The sequence below is a fragment of the Archocentrus centrarchus genome, chromosome 21 (assembly GCF_007364275.1).
Source record: "Archocentrus centrarchus isolate MPI-CPG fArcCen1 chromosome 21, fArcCen1, whole genome shotgun sequence".
Taxonomy (NCBI): Eukaryota; Metazoa; Chordata; class Actinopteri; order Cichliformes; family Cichlidae; genus Archocentrus; species Archocentrus centrarchus.
Window position 1 is genome coordinate 10,970,573 of NC_044366.1, and position 22,294 is coordinate 10,992,866.

The 22,294-nt window shown below is 38.0% G+C and overlaps 1 protein-coding gene across 1 annotated transcript in view; it reads right to left on the reverse strand.

Annotated features, from left to right (window-relative positions):
• thsd7ba (thrombospondin, type I, domain containing 7Ba) overlaps window positions 1-22,294 on the reverse strand; it is a 115,587-nt gene that overhangs the window by 91,718 nt on the left and 1,575 nt on the right. The window contains exons 2-4 of the mRNA XM_030758123.1: window positions 19,708-19,956; window positions 18,555-18,724; window positions 9,358-9,516 (exon numbers count right to left, since the gene is read on the reverse strand). Coding sequence (XP_030613983.1) covers window positions 9,358-9,516; window positions 18,555-18,724; window positions 19,708-19,956 — 578 coding nt within the window. The remainder of the gene's footprint in view (window positions 1-9,357; window positions 9,517-18,554; window positions 18,725-19,707; window positions 19,957-22,294) is intronic.

Here is a 22,294-nt window from a genome sequence, read left to right on the forward strand (position 1 = left end):
ACTTGTGTGGGTTGTAGAGTCCATCTCAGCTACCACGAGTGTGAAAGCACCACCAACATTCAAAAGTGACCAAAACATCAGCCAGAAAGCATAGGTACTGAGAAATGGTCTGTGGTCCCGACCTGCAGAACCACTCCTTTATTGAGTGTGTCTTGTTAATTGCCAATAATTTCCACCTGTTGTCTATTCCATTTGCACAACAGCATGTGAAATTGATTGTCAATTAGTGTTGCTTCCTAAGTGGACAGTTTGATTTCACAGAAGTTTGATTTACTTGGAGTTATATTGTGTTGTTTAAGTGTTCCCTTTATTTTTTTGAGCAGTGTATTTTTGTTAAAGAGTCTAGTAGTTTTAAAGAGAGCAATATTGTGCCTTTCATTCATCCATTCATTACAGTAGGTTATACACCAACAAAAGACCTTCTAAATATCCTAGAAAGAATTTTTAAAAAGCTATATTGTTCTTCTAAAACCACAAAAATTAAATGTGAATACTGAAAAAGTAGCTTCAAAAAAGATTAAAAAAAAAGTTCTAGTTTTACCACCAATTCCATACTGACATTTTTCTCCTAAGGATGTAGCATATTGGACAGTAAGATTTGCCCTGTCTCCATCTCCTAGGAATATTTTTATTGTTTTTTTTCTTTTTTGATTTTTTTTTTTTTGGAATTAGTTTTTTTGGAATGCTATTAATCACATTTAAATCTGGAATTAAAGAGCTAAGTTTCTAAAAGTGAATGTTTTACATTGATGGAGAATATAGTTCTCTACTTCAACCTGACCTGCCAAACAGTAACCACAAAATCTGTTCTATTTTGACTTTCATGTTTTCCTTTTCAGTTACAAATTCAGTCTAAGTGTGTAAATAGTAATAATCTCTTTCTGCTTTTAATCTCTGAACGTAGAGGGATACTGCATCTTAAGTGCCTTTCTAATCTACTCTTTATTACTGTTGTTTCTGTCACTAAATTGAAGTCTTCTTTCTGATCTGTATTGACTCCATAATGGTGCCTACTGAAACTAAATGAGGCAGAATACTGTGATCTTGCATGACATATTTCCACACTAGTATTGTGAGACTCCATACTGAATGATTGCCTAGTTGTTAGGATCTGTAGGTTTGCACAGCTTTTGTTAATAAAAATCCCAACTGAGGAGTTTTGTACTGAGCATAAAAATGCAGGAAATCACCAGCAGATTTCCTAGAAGAAATTCTAATAAACACAAAGACAGCAAGATGTTCTTCATACATTAAAAAAGGCCAACATTTTCCAAACCAAGAAGGCTTTAATTTTATGACCTTAGAGAGCTGGAAGATGTAATATCATGGTACCTCTTATCACAAGTAAATTCAAGCAGAAGAGTAAAGCTGCATCCCTGCCATGATATCAGCATTTGAACTCAAGAACCTTCTATATTTTTAACATGCATTAAACTTAAAATAAATTCATAAATCAACATAAAGTACCTCACATTCTTAAGGACAGCACTGCCTAACAGCACCTTCTCAATTAACCTTAAACCTGCTAGCACCAACAATGTCCAAATAACAACTAAAGCCCTAAAACCCAGAGTAAGACCATGGTAATCGATTTAACAGCATGGACATGTGACCATGTGTTGAACATTTTGATCAAGAAAGACTGAACAAAGAATAGAAGAAACACCTTCTCTTGAAGTACAACCTTTAATTTTATTCTAAAGGCTGAATTACAACTCACTTCAGAACAAAGAAGTACAAACTAAAATGCAGGATGATCTTTGGTATTTCTCTTGCTTGGCCTTACCTGTCTCTGTGTCATAGATAGAGACATGCTGACATTCTATTCTGCCCCTTTTCTCATTTACTTAAAAACACCTTTTCATAAAGAAACATATACTCCCAATGATAGTACTTCATTAATTTTTGTTTGTTTGCAATTGCTTCAATATTTTAGAAGCTTATTTGATAACTGAACTTTAATGTATATGCAAGTACAATCTTGATGAATAAATTTGTAATATTTGGTATTATAAGAATCCTAATGATATGAAGAGTCCAACCCATGGTCTAATTTATTTGTACCGAAAATCATCTTAAAAGTCACATTTTTGTGAAAACCTTCTGACCCCTTGATTGGCAGGATATCTTTCTATAATACACAAAATCTCTGTCTGTGAACTTCTCCTACACAACTGGGAGGTGAGCAACCAAACTTGGCACACAGGTATATCTTAGGCCATGAAGATTCTTATTCATGATGTCATATTGTCAACCAATCACTTACCAACAGGTCAAAATGACCCGTTTAACAAACAATTAAACCATGGTATCATTTTCAGTTCATTTTAAATTTCCAAATGTGCACCTTAGGACAGCTTCATATTGTTTTAATCTCATGACTTTAACACCCAATTTAAATTAAAAAAATCTGAATTATCCATCCATCCATCCATCCATTTTCTTCCGCTTATCCGGGGCCGGGACGCGGGGGCAGAAGCCTAAGCAGAGAAGCCCAGGCTTCCCTCTCCCCAGCCACCTCCTCCAGCTCATCCGGAGGGACCCCAAGGCGTTCCCAGGCCAGCCGAGATACATAATCTCTCCAGCGTGTCCTGGGTCTACCACGGGGCCTCTTCCCGGTGGGACATGCCCGGAACACCTCACCCAGGAGGCGGCCAGGAGGCATCCTAATCAGATGCCCGAGCCACCTCAACTGGCTCCTTTCGATGTGGAGGAGCAGCGGCTCTACTCTGAGCCCCTCCCGGATGGCCGCACTCCTCACCTTATCTCTAAGGGAGAGGCCAGCCACCCTTCGAAGGAAACTCATTTCTGCCGCTTGTATTCGCGATCTTATTCTTTCGGTCACTACCCAAAGCTCGTGACCATAGGTGAGGGTAGGAACGTAGATCGACCGTAAATCGAGAGCTTCGCTTTTACGCTAAGCTCCCTCTTCACCACGACGGACCGGTGCAGCGTCCGCATCACTGCAGAAGCAGCCCCGATCCGCCTGTCGATCTCCCGTTCCCTTCTCCCATCACTCGTGAACAAGACCCCGAGATACTTGAACTCCTCCACTTGAGGCAAGAACTCGTTCCTGAGCCGGAGATGGCACTCCACCCTTTTCCGGCTGAGGACCATGGCCTCAGACTTAGAGGTGCTGATTCTCATGCCAGCCGCTTCACACTCGGCTGCGAACCGTTCCACTGCGAGCTGGAGGCCCCCCCCTGATGAAGCCAACAGAACCGCATCATCTGCAAAAAGCAGAGATGAGACTCTGAGGCCATCTCTGCTTTTCTCTGTAAATTACTATATCATGCATAATCTGAATTATGCATGATATATTATGATGTCACCATGTAGCCTGGCATCCGCCTAAAAAGTCAACAGTCAACACCAGCACATCCCCTGAGTGATAAACACATCTGTGATTATCACTCAGGGGATGTGCTGAGTGATAAACACATCTGTGATTGGTCAGATGTTTTTGTTTTTTTTTTTTTTAATTATTATTAAAACAATAGAAGTTGTCCTGCTGCTGTGGCTGATGCTGATTTTTAAACATATTGTAAAAATTTTTCAATAGGGTTGAGGTCGGGGCTTTAGGAAGACCATTGCAGAAGCTTAATGTTAGCCTGCTTTATCTATTCAGAATACAGTTTTAATGTGTGTTTGGGATCATTGTCCTGTTGTAACACCCAATCCTTCTGCATTATTATATCAACTTTGTGCAGTGTACCAGTACCACTGGCAGCAAAACAGCCTCAAAGAATGATATTACCACCACCATGCTTGACAGCTGGTACAGTGCTCTTAGGTTTGAAAGGTTCACCTTCACGCCTCCAAACATACCTCTTGTTATTGTTGCCAAAGAACTCAATCAGTTTCATTTGACCATAAAAGTTTTTCTACAGAAGACATTTGGTTTGTCCATGTGGGCAGCTGAAAATTTCAGTTGAGCTTGAAAATGTAAATTTTGGAGCAGGGTACCCTTTTAGTTCATGGTGATGCAAAACTCACTTGACTGTGAGCAGTGACTCTAGTGTTCCAGCAGTTTCCAGTTCATGGCAGGCTTGAGCATTGGTGGTTCTTGGGCCTGAATATCTTTACCAGTTTCCTTTCATCTGAGAGTGAGTCAAGTGGTGACACATCTGAACGACTTGTATTTACATGCAGTTGTCTGAACTGATGATATTGGAATTTGCAGTTGGTCCAAGAGACCTTCCCAACTTTTGTAACTCTATAATAGTCCTTCTTTGATCTTCACGGTTACTTGAACCTTCCCATTGTTTTACCCTGCCATGGACTGAAAGGGTGCCTACCAAGAAAGAAGACCCTGCTCCAAAATTGTCACATTTAAGCTCAACTGAAATTTGCAGCTGGCCACACAGACAAGTAAAATGCATTATGGAGAAAGGTTTTATAGTCAATCCAAATAGTGCTGTCAAACAAATCCTTTTTATGTTGGTACAGAGAAATGACCAGTTATAGTCAATCATGATCACCGACAAAAGGTTAATAGGCTCTGGTCTTGTCAAGTTAAAACACACTGTAAAACCTATAGCACCACCTATTAAAAGAATGGTTTTCTGTCTCTCTGTGTTAACCTGCAAGAGACTGGCAACCTGCTCAGAGGGAACCCTTCCTCTTGCCCTATGGCAGCTGGGATAGCCAATAATAATAATTTAATCAATCTTGTGCACAATCATGATGAAGAATCATGATGAGTGTATGAAAACTTCTGACCACAACTGTGGATGGATGGATGATGGATGGATGGATGGATGGACATTTATGTTAAGACATTGCATTTGTTTTTCTATTGTTTATGAGAATTAAAGATCCTTTGTTACTTTACGCAAGTTCCCTAAAATGAAATGCCTAAAGTTACTTTCTCATTCACTTATACATGGTTTAACAGCTTAATAATTTTGAATAATTCTTTATTTCCCCTATAATCAAGCAAAATCCTCTACGCATTTTTATTACTATTATTATCAGTGGTGCTTAATAATTTCAATCCATGCAATATTCACCAAATTGAAATAATTGCCATCTAAAAGGCAATGATTGACAAGATTAGCACCTGAGAAAAATCAGTAAAACTCTAAAGCAAGAAAAATTTTGCCAGTGTGTCAACTTAATAAACCTGTATGGTTTCCTCTCTCAGCTTATATTTTTTTAAGTGCCAAACAACAGGAGAAAAAGGCAGACAGCGATACAGCAGTTAGACTTAAATTGTGGATGTCACAGTTTCATGGTCTAAAAAAGTCACATTTGCTGAACCTAAACTGCATATCAGGAGTAGGAAACTTGGTGTCACTGCAAATTTTTCACTTTAGCAGGAAAGGAAAAGATGCAGTCTTTTTGTTGCTACCCTTTCAATGTTGCTCAACAGGCAACATAAAGAGTTAGAAACCAGTGAGGGTCCTGATTGCTGTCCTTTAGAAGGCAAATGTGTATCTGTTGAAATATCAGCTCGGTGTAACTAGACGTCTACCTTTACTTTTCAACCCAATTTTAGCCTTGATGGCTACAGTCCATTCATACATCTTCTTGGTTAAGTGCAACAGTGACACAACAGCAGAGAAAAGAAAGAAAAGAATGACAGTAGCAGAGAGATATTAAAGAGGGTGCAACGTGATTCATGCGACATGAACAACACAGTGCTCTAAAGATAGTTTACACAGTAATTAGCAAATTGCAGCATGATCAACGTTTTGACACAGTCATTATTATTCAGCCAGTTACCCAATCACCCGTCAAATTGCATTCTTGTTCCTTTTTAGGGCAAATTTTCCTGGCTCTAAAATATTATCTCAGAAATGGATTATTCTTAAAATATTCATTTCTTTATGCTTCTTTACTGATTGAACACCTCGTGATCCATATTTATAATACATATTTTCCGTTGACTACTGAGTTCTTCCAGTTCCCTCATGATTCCGAGAAATGCTTTTGTGGATAAAAAAATTGTAGGATAAAAATAATATTTTTTAGCTGCTGCAATTTCTCCAGTAAATGTTCGCGACACTTGAGCTGGAGCAGCTTTTCTTTTTGAGCAATACTCAATTTACACGTGGCTGAAAGGTCTCATATTCTTTCCCTTCACAGGTGGACCTGTCAAACCCCTGGATGCCCACTCTGCAAATTACATCCCCCAACCATCTATTGGTGTGAGCCACCAGTTCAGCGGCCAGATCCGAGTGATGCTGCCCAAGTGTGCTCTCGAAGAGCAAAGAGACTGTGGATCGATTGCAGCATTGCCCAGAGCACTTACTGTTACTCACATCTAAACCACAAAAAACAATTTGGCTGGGCTTGCCCCCATGGATATTAATAATTGAAAGGTTTCTTGGTCATACCAGGTTTATTTCAAGGAAACAAGGGCCAACTGGTGATTTTTAGCACACAATTGTTTAGAAATACACCTCCCTGCAGCTCTCTGAATTCTTGCAGAGGCATTACCAAAATTCTATTCAGTAACCTCCCATGTTCAATTCATTTTTTTTGTTAAGGCTGCAAAATGTGACAGACCACAATAATGAGAAAAATGTGAAAAGCACATAAAGTGCTGTGAGATTATTTAAATTTGTAATTTTCCAGAAAGCAAAGCAGGGGAAGCATCAGCTTGGCTCCTCTACCTGGAACATGGGATCCTTTCAGTTTGAGATAGATCACAGTTTATTCCAATATTGTGAAACACAAAAGCAAAGTGTGCCACAAATTCTTTGCAGCTCGGAGGCTATGGTCAGAGACTTTGATAATAACAATACTACTACATAAGTGTTCATTGCATCACAGGCAATATTGCTCTAGCAAGTGGTTTTGTATTGGTTCATATGCTCTCTGTTGTGCACTCATAGTCTTTATGAACACCATCAAAAGACAGTGTGCCACAAGAGAGCCCTGTGCAAAACAGCAGATGCTGTGTTTTCCACTCCTTGAAATATATTAATGACACTGTCTGCGAGAGGGGCTGCCTCATCCCATTGAGATCCAGTGTTGGAGAGTATGGGCACTGACCTGAACAATGCACACTTCGCTCACTCCCTGGGGCGCTTTCATGCGCATTTACTCACGGCAGGGACGAGGTCATGCTGCCCTTTTAGCAAAGCACTAACACACTAACAGTCCCGACACTACCAGCACACTGACTGAAACACACACACACACAGATACTCGATGCACAACCTTTTTAAAGCAGTCAGATATGACACACATTCACCTGTGCAAAAAGACAAGAACATCGACAGCAAGAGTGTGTTGAATACTTTAGTACACCTACTCTCTCACACACAGAGACACACTCTTGCACACGCTTCACATGAGCAAACACACACACAGACAGGAAGCGTCTTATCTGCTGATACTCCTTCCAGCCTCCTGAGGGCTGAGAGCTGAAATCTAGGTGTCTCTGTCTTTCGTCTGCTGCAGTTTAAACATGTGGCACCTTCTTCCAAAGCCAATTTCTTCTCAGACAAGTGCTTATCAACAAACAATTTAAGATCCAAACATATACTGCCTCTCTATACTACTCTGACAACACTGGTCTTTTTCACTGACATTTTCTCACTTAACCTCTGTCAGGGACAATAACTCTTCCTCTTTAAGTTTCAGGATTGCTGAAGCACTGCACAAACAGTCTTTGAGACAATCAAAGCACAAAGTGCATCACATTGGTAAAATAAAATGATGTACATGTATGTGATAGCTTTCAGGTTACTGTAAAATCACTTCTTGTCTATATTTAAGAACACAGGTAATTTACATGTGCAACATTCCTGAAATAAAACTGACATTTTTTTTATTTTTATTATATATTTTTAGTTATGATTTCACCACTGTCTCATCAAATGAAACTCTCACTTTTAAATCATATCAGCTTGTCAGCCAGTTATATGTAGACTTACATATATAGGATAAGGTATCTTTTAGGATGTTTTGTAGCCATCCTTCTGTTTGCCCATTGGTCAAAAGTAATTCTGAGAAAACAGTGCTTTACTTTTGAAGACAGCTGGAAGCACAAAAAAAAATGTTCGTGCATTTTAAGAGGACTCGCTAATGCACTTTGGTTGTTAGATTTTGTTTCTGGAGCTGTTGTGATCACTAGGAATAGAAGTCCTCATGTTTTGGCTGAAGTCTAGTCATTGCCAGACTTCATTGTTGAAATATAATTGCTGGATGCATGACTAAATTATATTTTGAGTTACAGTGCAGCTATTATAGTAAACATAAAAAGTTGGATGGATACATTAAAAAATACAATTACTGCCTCTCTGTCCTTGGAAGTGAATATGGGCAATCAAAATCAAATGCTACCTTATTCTGTTTCTACCTCTCTTTTCACGTCAGTCATGAATGATTATGATGTTTTTCTACATGGAACATGCATTTTGAGACATTGTGTCTTCCATGATGTCTTCCATGTACTCGAATCACATAGTCATGATAGCTTTGGCAAGCAAGCATAGCCTGTATCTCTTGGGCTTTGAAATGAAATTATTTAATCACGAACATCTACAGCTATCATATTAAAATTTTTTTCTATAATAGCTTAACATAATTCCTTTAAGGTAAGCTTTGTGGTACAGACGTGACCATTGTCGCCTCCAATGTGTTTAACTCGACAGCGTATTTGGCCAAATGTAAATTCTGTTGTGACTGGCCCTGTGACACCAGCTGCACTGGCTGCCAATAGGTAAGAAGGTCAGCCCAGCCCACCAATTAGTAGATCCAAAACTTGTCGATGTCTTATTTAAGCCCACTGTGGATGTCGATGGGAGTGGTCCACCTTTTGTACCTTTTGCTTAAATCTCCTATTTGGCAACACTACGAGGAAACACTGAGAGGATGTATTCTGCTGATACAGTCTGCAAGGCTGCACAGAGAAACCAGGTAGAATTAATTCTGTGTTTGAAGTACCCATTACTGTCTGTGGCTAGGCCAGGCTTAGGCGCATGCATTACTTGTTTAGTGACATTTTCTGTAAGGATATTGCTGCTTTGTGTTTTGTTTTGGGCAACGAGTTAGTTGTATTTGAGTTCTATTTTCTTTTGTAGTTAGTATTTTTGTGAACTATGCTAGCCTGCATTTGGCTTTGTTCCTTTCTTTGATTTGGCAGCACTCACAGGCTATGTTTTTCCTGCAGTTTTTCTCTTTTTTTGACTTATTTTATCTTGTGGTTCTTATTTTTTGTGTAAATATCTTCACAGAAACCAAAAATATTTCTATGTTCCCTCCCTCCATCCAATTTGAGCTGTGACGTAACGCTTGTGACAGGTAAACACATGTAGACATGGAAAATACAATGATTCTGCAAATCCATATCTTTCAAAGTCCAAAGCTTGTTCATTTTTATATCAATTTCTGTCAGCATACCTTTCTTCCCATGTGGTTCTTCGCAGCTGTCATATAGACAGGCACCCCAGGATGACCACTGGGTGAGCAAGCAGTAGTGCTGGCAGGGAATGGAGCAGTGCTGGACAGCCAAGGGAGGCTCTTCACCATCACACAGCCGAGCATTTACAGGCCTGGACACTGAACAAGCAAAAGAAACAGGCAAGGATCAACCAAGTACAAGTCAAAAACACATACAGGCAGTTGTAATGGGTGTGTGTGTGTGTGTGTGTGTGTGTGTGTGTGTGTGTGTGTGTGTGTGTGTGTGTGTGTGTGTGTGTGTGTGTGTGTGTGTGTGTGTGTGTGTGTGCGCGCGCGCGCATGTGATTACCAAGTAATATGTTTGGGAATGGAATCCAAACAGAAGTTTGTGATAGTTTATGTGAGGGAAGTGAATGAGATGAGGAAGCATATCTGTTATAAAAGCATGGATAGCTGTGACTGGCAAGATAGTATTGCATTAATTAGTAAAGATTACAACTTCAAATTTCATACACTGTGGTGATAAGCAGGTTCCATGTACAGAAAGTTACTCATGTCTGACTTCAGACATTATAAAGTGGAAGATCAGTTCAGTCTCACAGCAAAATCTGCAGCAGCTGGGTTGTGCAAAAGTAATATTTTCTCAATAAATGTTGTAAATCCATATGAAATCTCTTTTGGACGACCCACTGCAAAGAAAGGAAGCATCAACCTTGCATAATGAAAAATTAAGTTTTGTATTATGTGGGGAAGGCTGTGAAAGGGTCTACTTTAACCCAACATTCCAAAAAGAGTAAAACCTAAACAGAAATTAGAATTACACTAAATCTTGAACAATATAAAATATATCAATATAAATCAATATGAAACTAAGTAAGCTAAAAAGTAATTGGTCCACAGTGAGAACAAAAAGTCTGAAAAGAACAGCTGAAAAGTCATCGTTGCACACAGAACCAAACCTCGGTCTAATGAGGGTAGGCCCTGTGACACAACTTAACTGCCAAAAGGAAAAACAAGGCACACACACACACACACACACACACACACACACACACATATGAATGTCAGAATTTTAGTGCCTTTGTTGTAAAAGCTATGATGTTTTGTGCTGTGGAACAATGTAGCTTTTACACATTTTGCCGCGTGACTCGACTGGGAGGGCAGTGCCAGCTAAAGGAATAAACAGCAGCTCAACAGGGAGATATTAAGTCTAGACACGGTACAACCAATTCACTGCTAAGCATGGCTGACATTATTTGAAGATCACAGTCAGCTCAGCCACCTGTAATGGGCTCTGACATTAGTCTCTCTCACAGAGTGAGAGGGTTTTTTTTTTTTTTTTTTGCCTGTCCACAACACAGGGATTTATTCAATCTAATATTCCATTTTGATGCACCTCCGCACATTACTGAGAGGGAAATTTCCATTTAAATGAGAGCCCATAGAGATATTCACTAAATGTCCACTGTGCATTTTGTCTTTTTACCAAAAGTAATTTACATGGTATTTGATCTCCTTTGTAAAATGAGATGGTTGCCTAAACACACTGATAAAGTGCAGTACAGATCTTTCTGCTTTGCGCCCTAAATTGTGTTTTCATGTTTGTCAATTGTGTTACAGTTGTAGGCATCCAATAAAAGCAAAATGCATTACGCATTACCTGATTGAGCTCTCTATATTCTCCATATGCCTTGCAGCCACGTCTGTTTATCATCTAAAACTGTGCGAGTCATATCAAGGTAAACATTGCAGTTGAAGTATTGATGTGGTCTCTCACATCCAGTGGTTCAAAGAGCTGCTTTCATTCATACTCTACATTGAGCTAACATATTCACAAATACACTTCTGATCTTCAAGCATTTCTCTGAACAATGCCTTCTTCCAGCAATGCTTCCACCACATAACCCAGGACTCAGGTCAGCACTGTAAGAAAATATGGATGGAGGGAAACTTAATTTGTTATTATTTTATAAACTGTTATATTTGAAAGGGAGGGAAAGATGTGATTTACAAAAGAGAATCTTACAGTTGGCAGCCATTAAAAACTACCCACTGTGTTTAATTAAAAAGATAAATTAAATACTTAGTATGCATGTTAGTCTTTTCTTAAAGTGATTTATAAGCCTAGAACTTTAATTTTGCTAATTAGAAAGTATTGGTTTTTTGTTCATAAATATTCAGTAACAGTCTGTGTCCTCCTGCTGCCACAACTCACCATATTGTGTGTGCTGGTGTTTGCTGAGCCACATGTTCTTAGGCTGATGTTTCTAAAATGTTGATAGAGATTTTCGTTCCTTTGTTAAACTTTTTTTTTTTTTTGCATCAAGTTAAACATGGGCAATATGCCAAATGTAAAAACAATGAAAACACACAGGCAAGAACTTCCTTGTTCTTGTAAGCCGCAAATAAAAATGTTCTGCGATAATAAAGGGATCCAAGCCAGCTAAGCTGATTAGGTTCAGGGGAGACCCCCGAGGTCATTACATTAGAGATCAAATTTAAATCGGTTTAACCAACAAATAAATAATCATCAATGTTGTCTAGCATTATTTGGCGGTATATCTCTCGGCGAAACATGTAAAGCCTTTTTTTTTCATTGTTGATGAAGGGAGTTACCCCGATTTCTTTCGTTTCTGCCCTTCGACAACTGAGTCAAAACCTCTGTTGTTACTGGAAGCTACTGGAGTTCAGCTGATAAGGATACTGGTATTAGCAGACTGCTAGACTTGAACCAAATTAGTCTGACTGAGTTTTCCTTTATTTAGGCCCATTTGCACATTTTCAGGCTGAAATTTCATGTATATATTTGCACTTGTACATTTTGGCCATTAAATAATGATGGTTCATTCCTCCTTTCAATATTATGTTACTCTGATGCATTGTGTAAGAAATTTATTTTCCTCCAAACTCTTGTTTGGTTTTTCATGTGACAAAAAAAGTCTTTACTGTTGCCTAATGTTAACGTCTGAACAACAAATTGTTCTGCTTTGTATTTAAAACTGTCTGAACCAAAATAATAAGAATCGGACTAGATTATCTGTTAATATTTGTTTTTTTTTGGTCATATTTTAAATCTACACTCTAGCTCATCCCTCTGAATAAAAGGTAATAAACAAGATGCAGTAAATGTACAAACTAAATCATTAGTTGTAGTTCATATTTTTAAATAACTGCAGCAACTTCCTTATTTTCTACCAGTCTGCACTTTGACTAACTTCAGAAATGTATGCCTCTGTCTACATTTTATTACAGGGTTTAATATCTGTACATTTCCTGATATTGCAGCTATGGTTCACAGTGGGAGGGATGATAAGTTCTACTCAACATTTAAATTAAAGTAATATTTCTCATTTAATACTCCAGCTCATATGCCACATTTGAAAACTGTGAAAACACACTTCTCTGAGGTCAATCACACTTTCAGGTCTCAAGCTGTTTTACTCGTTTCCTGAAAATATCGATTTTGCAGAATATAATGCAGTTTAAGTTAGTGTGCATCCGCTATATTGAATTAGCTGGTCAGAGTTTTCACACTAACATGGTGAGGAGAAAAAGGTCACACTTCTAGAGTCTACTCTAGTGGTATGTAACTACAGTGTTACTACACTTTATCTCGAGTTGGTCATGGTGCTTTCAATGACATTTCCAGAAAAGAAAAGAAAAACAACAAAAAAGTGAAATCATGTGCACAGCTAGTTAGTAATGACCAAAGACTGTTATATATTTGCTATCTCTTGACCACATCATACAGGGAAATAGCAATTCATTCCACTGCTATTTGTCTGATATTAAGAAATGAATGTGTGCATTTTTTTTTTGTAATTAAACTCAGATAAAACAGAAGTTCTCATCATTGGTTCAGACAAGGTAAACAGTCATTCATTCATTCAGGCATCTAAGCATCAAATCCTCCCTTGGTCCTTTAACTGTTCATCAGCTGTCAGCTGTCTTTTATTTCCTCTTGGTTGGATTATTGTAATGTTCTTTTAAACTTGCATCAATCAGAAAGCATTACAAAGACTTCAGATGCAACATGCAGCATCCAGACTTCTTACAAGAACCAAGAAAACTGAATATATTACACCAGTCTTAACGACTCTACGCTCACTGCTCATTGCTTTTAAAATTCATTTTAACATTTAACTTATCACTTTTAAAGCCCTTCATGGCCTGGGCCCAGTATATGTACTGGAACTGCTGCTCCTGTACCAACTGGTGCACAGCCTCAGCTACTCAGACAGGAATCGGTTAACTGTTCCCACCTCACACTTAAAGACAAAGTGTTGCTGTGGGGGTCCTCGGTTTTTGAATGATATGCCTGAGAAAATCTGGCTTGCCTCATCAGAGTCTTCTTTTGAATCACTGCTAACGATTCATTTATATATTGTCAGGCTTTTTTTGTTGTAAATTTTAGTATAAATTTGATATTTTTTGACATTCTTACCTTAAGCCTATCTTGTTATTTTAACGTCTAGATTTTATGTTAACTCTAATTAACTCATTACAGAGGAATCAGATTATAACTTATTTTTAGTCTTATTTTGATGTTGTACATGAGTCTCCTTATTCTTCCTTTTATAGCAGTACTGTATCACAATGAAGCAGCCATTGCCATAGTTTTTTTTTTTTTTTTTTTTTTTTATTGTGAATACCTAAGGACATTTTTATAAAGATAACATATGAAGATATTCCTGTTTTTGGCTTGTTAGAATTATCATTTATTTTCAAAGCATTTTACAGTTTGTTTCTTATTCACCTCAGTAATTCTCCAAAGAAACTTTGGGAAAATTTCCTTGCCCAATTACACTTTCTAATAATCCTCAGTATAATCTTTGTAACATACAGTGTCATGTTCTGTACAGTGTGAAATAAGTATCGTAATGGAGAAAGAGCTCTGTCCATTCTTCATGGTTAGAGGTGATTATTTTAACCTTAGCCGGACATATCCTGACTAAAAATAGATTTTCAGGCTTGTTAATTTTCACAGTACAGTGGGGCTATGCCCAAACACACACTAGTGTGTTTGTTGAAGAGAAATTTTCACCTAGTCTTAAACAGCAGTTTGTAAAGTAGAAATGTCAATCAAAAATTGTTCTGCTTGCATTTTATATATATATATATATATATATATATATATATATATATATATATATATATATATATATATATATATATATATATATATATATATATATATGAACAGCCTCTTTTCATTGAATATAAAAACAGCAGAAATTCAGATTATTTTTTATTAAACAAAAGCAGCAATTCTGAGATATGGGACACATGCCACTTGTTAAATGTTAAATTCTTGAGCAAATTTATTTATTTATTTATTTTTTTGCTTTACTCATTTAACTGCTGTTTTATTTTTGCTGTCTCTGAATTTAATAATAATTCAGTATTTTATATTAAAATGAGATACAAAACTATAATAACTAACCAAAAAGGCCTGATGCTTGCAGTTCTTGAAAAACATTGCACTTTTAGAGGTAAAATTAACCATTTGACATGCAGAGCAGCATCCCCTTGTTCAGCCAAACCATAGTGAAAGACTCTTTCATTAAGATAATGCTGTCTTGTTGTACTTAGAACACATATTAGTTATGTTTATGACTTTTTAGTTTTTTCCGAAATTACAAAACCGCATCCCTTGCCCACCCCAGATTCCCTATGTGCTGATAAAAAAATCTAAAAAATCTAAAAAAAAAAATCTAAATGAAAAAATAAAAACAAACATTTGTATTTTTTGTATACCCTGCCTCTCGCCCTATGACAGCTGGCCCCCCCACCCCCACCCCCACCCCCACCCCGGCCTTGAACAGGATAAGCAGAAGTGAATGGATGGATGGGTGGAAAATGTCAATAACTTATCAATTGTAACTGTTTATACCTGAGTATCAAATTGTATCACAATAGATGAAAAATTCACTGATATGAATTTTAAAAATTTTGGTGACCTTGACCTATTACCTTGAAAATGAAATTTTATGTTCTTTGGCTCTTAAGGAATATTTCCATAAAGTTTCATGAGTTTTTGTTCAACTTTTCAAGATAAGGACAATAATCAGATATTTCCTCTAGCTCACAATTGTGAAGAATCCTTTTAAAAATTCCTGGATGCAGATGGTGATCTGGATAACAACCAAAATGTAATGAATTGTTCCTTCTACCACCCCCAACAACTCCAGAATTTTTTATTGAAATCGGTTCATAATTTTCCAAGTTACCCTGCTAATGGACAGACAGACAAACCAATGACAAATGTGACTGAAAACATAACCAGTACACATATCGGAGGGTGACGTAATTATGAAAGAATTGTGACATTGAATAAAATGTAAATAAAAACAGAAAGCAATGATCTGCAAAAATGAGGGAACCAAAGCTAAACAAATTGTATTCACAGTAGAACATAGAAGACATATCAAATGTTTAATCTGACATATTTTACTATTTAATGAAAAATATTAGCTCATTTTGAATTTGATTGTACCAACATCTCTAAAAAGACTGGAAAAAGTAAGTGGCATTAAAAAGAGACAGCTGGTACTAAAATTAACCTAATTAGCAGCAATGAACCTAATTGCTACTAATTAGGGTAATTGGCAACAGGTCAGTAACATGATTGGGTATAAAAAAAACATCTTAGAGAAGCAGAAGTTTTTCAGAAGTAAAGATGGGCAGAGCTTCACCAATCTGCAAAAAGCTGTCTACAAATTTTGGAGCATGTTCCTCAATGTAAAATTGTGAAAACTGTGAATATATCATCATCTACAGCAGAGGTCCCCAACCCCCGGGCCGTGGACCGGTACCGGGCCGTGGGACATTTGGTACCGGGCCGCACATAAAGAATAAATAACTTAAATTATTTCCGTTTTACTTATTATCTGCGCCTAAACTATATTTTATTTTGAAAAATGGGCGGATTCGCTCCGTTACTTCCCTCCATGACTTCCTCTTGACGTGTCAAGACGTTTCTGCTCACATGATACGTCACCGCTAAAATTAAACCCAGAAGCTTCAGGCCTGTCTAACGAAATCGGTTGGTTGACCTACATAACGCTTCTTTAAATTTTTGAGTGCTCAACAAGAGTAGAAAAGCGCTATGTAAGAACTAGTCCATTTACCATTTTTATTTATCAACACCGGGGATAGCAGTGAGGTAGACCCAGCCATCAAACTGACTCTCCAGCGCTTGACACCGCGGCTCTGCAGCCACGCTCCATGTGAAATCGGCCGAACCCAGTCAAACCAGAAGCCAGCAAAAATGAGTATCAGAGAAACAAGCTCAGGGGGCTTACACTGATTCAGTGTTATGGTGAGTTGTATTTTTCATGCGCTTTATACAGTAAAAATCACCTAAGTCGAAGTCGCACAAATCGGGTTTTCGCTCTAGTTGGATGGCATCTGCAGGTCCTGATTTTTCCTAACATTAATTCCAATAAAATCATCACATAAATCCGTCGGATATTCACCTACCTCGGATGAAAAATCTGGTCCCATTGTAATAAATTTCCAGTTAAATGTGATCGCATAAACTGGATGAGTTTAGCGCTAAAACCCTCCTCAGCTCCTGTCCGCCCACTTCCATGCATCGGCTCGTTCGTGCACAACTACACACACACTAACAACGCCTGGAAATTGTTTTAGTGTTTATATCAGTTCATTTCACCGGGGACAATCGTGGCAAGTGTAAGCTACAAACTTGCACTTACGAGTAAAATTTCAGATTATAAAATTTGCAGAAGCAAATTCATAGATGAAGCAGAAGCCATTGCAGCGAAATTCGATAATAGACCCCAAACTGGGCCATTTGAATCCGACTGAGGTGATTTCTACTGTATTTGTTTTTGCGGTGTATCTTATTTTGAAGGCATGTTTTACCATGTCTCTAACAGCTGACCAGGGAGCGCTGTGGGCAGAGAGCCTGTTATTCATGTTGAGGCGGGATGTTACGAGGACGCTGCTGATAGAGTTGCATACGAATACAAAGTGGATTCCCGTTTTTTATTATTATACGTAGAAAATATCACACTTGTTTATGGTCGTATCATTTATTTTGACGTATTTATTCGCCACACCTTAAAAGCCGGTCCGTGGAAATATTTTCTAACACTAAACCGGTCCGCGGCTCAAAAAAGGTTGGGGACCACTGATCTACAGGACATAATATTATCAAAAGATTCAGATTCAGAGCTCGAGAAATCAAGGCAAAGGGGTGAAAATCAACATGGGATACCTATGATTTTAGGGCTCTCAGGCGGCATTGCATTTTAAATGGATTCTGTCATGGAAGTCACTGCATGGACTCAGGAACACTTGCAGCTTAAAGTTCAAATGCAGGTTAAAGCTCTTTCATGCAAAGAAGAAGCTATATGATCCACAAGTGCCACCATCTTCTCTGGGCCAAAGCTCATTTCAAATGGACTGAGGAAAGGTGAGAAACTCTTCTGTGGTCAGACAAATCGAAATTTGAAATCCTTTTTGAAAAATATGGATGTTGTGTCCTCTGGACTAAATAGGAGAGGGCCCATCCTGCTTGCTATGAGCGCTTACTTAAAAAGCCTACATGTCTGATAGTATGGGGATGCATCAGTACCTCTGGAACTGGCAGCTTGCACATCTGGAAAGACATCATCAGTGCTAAAAGGTATATACAGGTTTTAGAGCAACATGTGCTCCCATCCAGATGATCCATTTTTCGGGAAAGCCTTGCATATTTCAGCAAGACAATGCTAAACAGCATGGCGTTGTAGAAGAAGAGTCCAGGTGCTGAACTGCAGTCCAGCATTTTCATCAACTAATAACATTTAATGCATCATGAAATGAAAAATATGAGAAAACAATCACCTGGGATTGTTAAGCACCTAGAATCTTTTATCAGGTAGAAAGGACAACGTTCCCCTCCCAAAGGTCCAGCAACTGGTTTCCTTAATTCCCCAATATTTACAGGCTGTTGTTAAAAGAAGGGGGGATGCCACACAGTGGTTTAATTAACATTTTTAAAATTTGCATTTTCCACAGTGTCCCAGCATTTTCAAATTTGGTTTTGTATGTTCTGTTCATAGCATTCACCTGAATAATTTAAACCACAAATAAACCATGGAAATTATTTATGGTGTACTTCTTGAGTCACAGCGTGTTTCCAGCAAGCCCAGGGTCAACTGAAATAAAGGCTTTTTTTTCCCCCTTACCCTCCTTTCTGTGATGTGGTGCTGAGGCATCAGTGACCTGAACACAGTAGGTCTTCCTGGTATGGATGCCCCCTCCACACAAAAGGCTGATGTTTGCCAGTCTCCGGTTCTGTTGGCTCAGTAAGGGTAGGATATGACATTCACCCCAGTCAGTGGTCCTCCACATATACCTGACAGAGCATGCAGAGATGCAAATATGTTATATTTGCAATGTTAATGAGTTAAAAGCTGTTAAATTGAATCAGTGATGGTGCCACTGTTTGATATCTATTACAAAAAGTCTACATGAAAAAAGTGTTTGTGTGTTTTCCAAAACAAAGCTGTAATCCATTCAGAAACAAAGTGATAAATGATTGTACTTAAAAAGGATAAAGCCTCAGCATACACACAACATTACCAGTTGCTTTCAAAGAGTCACACAAAGCAAAAGACAAATTAGTCAGAGCAGTCTCTGGCAAAAGCTTCTCTCACAGTATGTCAGGAGAAGGGGGGGGGGCATGCTTATTTTGATTCCAAAACTTCTAAACAAATGTTTGGTTTCATCTATGAAAAATGCAGTGATGCAGAAAGCAATAATATTTGAGGAGTTTACCAGAACAACAGCCTGTAGTAATCTATCAAATGCTTAATTTCCGTAATGAGTTTTCCCTAATCATGTAAATCCTCTGCTCTCAGGCACTCAATGTAGATTCAGCAAATAAAACAAAATCTACCAGCAGGGAAAGTGATTCTCCATTGACTACTTTGTTTTGTGCATGTTATATTAGCTAAATCCTATCGTAACTCGAATGCCCTAATACAATGGCATTCTGTCAAGCCCTGTTTTTTTATCATGTCATGTCTATTGGGTCAGGAACTCCCAACAGTACATGAGATTATTGTGGCTGCCACAAGATAATTAAAATAATGCCAAAAAAACAATATGCACAAATCTATTCAATTATAAAATCATAAATATTTGCAGCCTCTAGGCTTTCTCTTTAATTATTCCGGTGAATGTGCACAAAGAAGCAAAATTAAAAAATCATTACTGGATTTTTCGCATTTGTCATGTTATGTGTAACCACGTGCATCAGGAGATTACACACCAACAGAACTTTTACTTGATTGTGACCTTAAAAAAGGACTAAAGATCATCTCTGTTAAAATTTACCTGGGACAGTTTGCAAGCAAATCGCCTATGATATTGCAAGCTTCTTTTTCCTCAAGGGCAGGACACCGTTTCCCCCCACCAACTGGGATCTGTGTCATGATCCGTGACCGGAGGCGGTAGCCAGGAGATAGGTCGGTGGACCGGCAGGTCTTAGAGCAGGGACTCCACGATGACCATTCAGATGTCTGACAGTCTTTGGGGATCACACATGCCTGGAAGGTCAGGGGGGATTTGTCCTTGGTACAGAGGCTGCAGATTGAAGAGAGTACGTTACTGACACATCAGAGAAACTTTCTTTCATAACATGATACCTTTGTGACCTCTTTAGAGTTTGAAAATGCAGTTGTAAGCAAAGCAAAATATAAATAGATGTCAAGTGTTGTTGGGATTTAATTAGATTTGTTGATAGAGAGCTTGGAGACCCTACAAACGAGTGGTTTTGCTGATGAATAAATGACCTTTGCTGCTTCCACTCAAACATTTAAAACATATACTTCCTATTAACACAGATCTCAAGACATGAAGTCAATGTTTTACACAAGTGCCACAAAGAGCTGATATGCTCTCTTGAAGATATTAACCAAGCACATTAGTCTACATGATTCGAATGCTATTAACCCATTAAATCGCTGGGGTTGTCCAGCCAATGATAGCGCCAAACCATGTAGCTGGCACATCAGTCCACTACAGGATACTGGGTCAGTCTGACATTTGCTTAGATTGCCTTTGAAACAAACAAGCAAAAAATTAAACCAAACCCTGACATTTGTATTCCCAAATCTAATAAAAAAGCTGTAATTGAAACCAAAAACTAAAAAAAAAAGTCAAATGGGACACAAACACTGGGTAAAAGTACAGACAAGGATCTGTGCTGTAAGCATGGAGTTTTGTTGATATATCAGTAAAAGCTTATATATGAGATCGATGCCACCACCACCATATAATGACACCATATAATGAAGTCATAACCCACTCAGCCATCTAGGTGGTGAAGGAAAGCCCCTACTAGCCATATCTGTAGCCACGCTAGCCATACAGTGGCCAATTAATGGGCTGATAGCAACCACAGCAGGTGATTTCTCATGTGATTATTGCTTTTGTTGTTTAATTTGGGGATCTGGATTAGTCAGGTTATTAAGATACAACATAATTTTTAGACTTTCACTTTGTAATTAGGCTGTAAGAAGTGTAAAATGAGGCAGAATGCATGTGGGAAATCTATTTCAAAAGCTACACTCCTCTAATCTTGCACAGCAAAATAAACAGTTCTTTTCAATCAACGGGACAAATGAACTGTAGATTATAACATGTGAAAGACAGATGCATGACAAGACACACAATCTTTAAATCACTGTACAAAATGGAAAGAGACGAGCAAAAGTAATCACAGCAAAATGGCTATGATAATTAAATGCTGTACAACTTCAGTGCGATATACTTTCCTATAAATAAAGAAAAATAAACAATGTGACAATAAAAACTCTTAATTGAAACAACGTGATTGAAATGTGGTCTCTGAAACACTGAATGGCAGTCAGAAATGGATTTAAACAGCCAGCTAATAGTGACACTTTGCACCAAGAAAATGGTATTGTGGCATTTAATCAATGTAATATACATGCAGTGATTTTCTCTCTATATAAAAAAAAAAGTGAGACAGAATGCTGTTTGCGTCTGTGTGTGTGTGAGTGTGAAACACAGTATGTGTAGGTGTGCATTTGTGTGTACTGTGCATCTTGCTTTGTGTTTGAGTATGTTTAGAAAAATCCATTCTTATCAAATCCAAATACCAAGGTTAGTTCTAACAGCAGAGAATGGGGAAAGGGAGTAGATGGGTGGGGTGGGTGGGGGGGGGGCAACACTTGACATTTAACACAATAATGCCTCCCTTCCTTGCTGAAATGCTGGTCAAACATCAGCCCTCGCATAATCTAGTTATAATTGAATAAATAACCACCATCAATACAAAGCATTTTATACCACTGAATACACCTCATGAAAAGGGGTGACCACTGATTATGCTCCTCTCATATTACAAAACAATTGACAGTAGTGTCTATTAGGATTATTTTGCCAGTTAGATAACAACATTTAGCTCCTATATTTTTAAAAACTTCCCACATTCTTCATCAGTGGAAAAATAAACTGAAAAAGGATAAATCAGTTACAGGTGTTTTCTTTTATTATTATTAAACAAGGAAACATTTCCTCTTTGATACAGTGTCAACAAAAAAGATGATATAGTACTGTTGCTTTCTTATTTAAAAAAAAAAATCAAACGAACTACGACATGTATCACACCTTCAAATCCACAAAATTAGAATCAGGGGTTCTGTTTGGTGCCAATGATTAGAACCTCCTTAGGTGGTATCAGGTGGAATAAGTCTGCCTAGGCACTTGAGGTAGGTGGTCTGATAAGAGGAAAAAAGGTTGTGGATGCCAGTAAGGAAGGGAAGAAAAAGAAAATTATGTACATGTGTAGTTGATTTCAAAGAACTGCCAATATGTCCAGGACAGGCTGCCCAAGCAGTGTCAGCCCCAGAGCAGACTATTCAAAAAAACAGTTTCTAAAAAAACTCAAATTTTA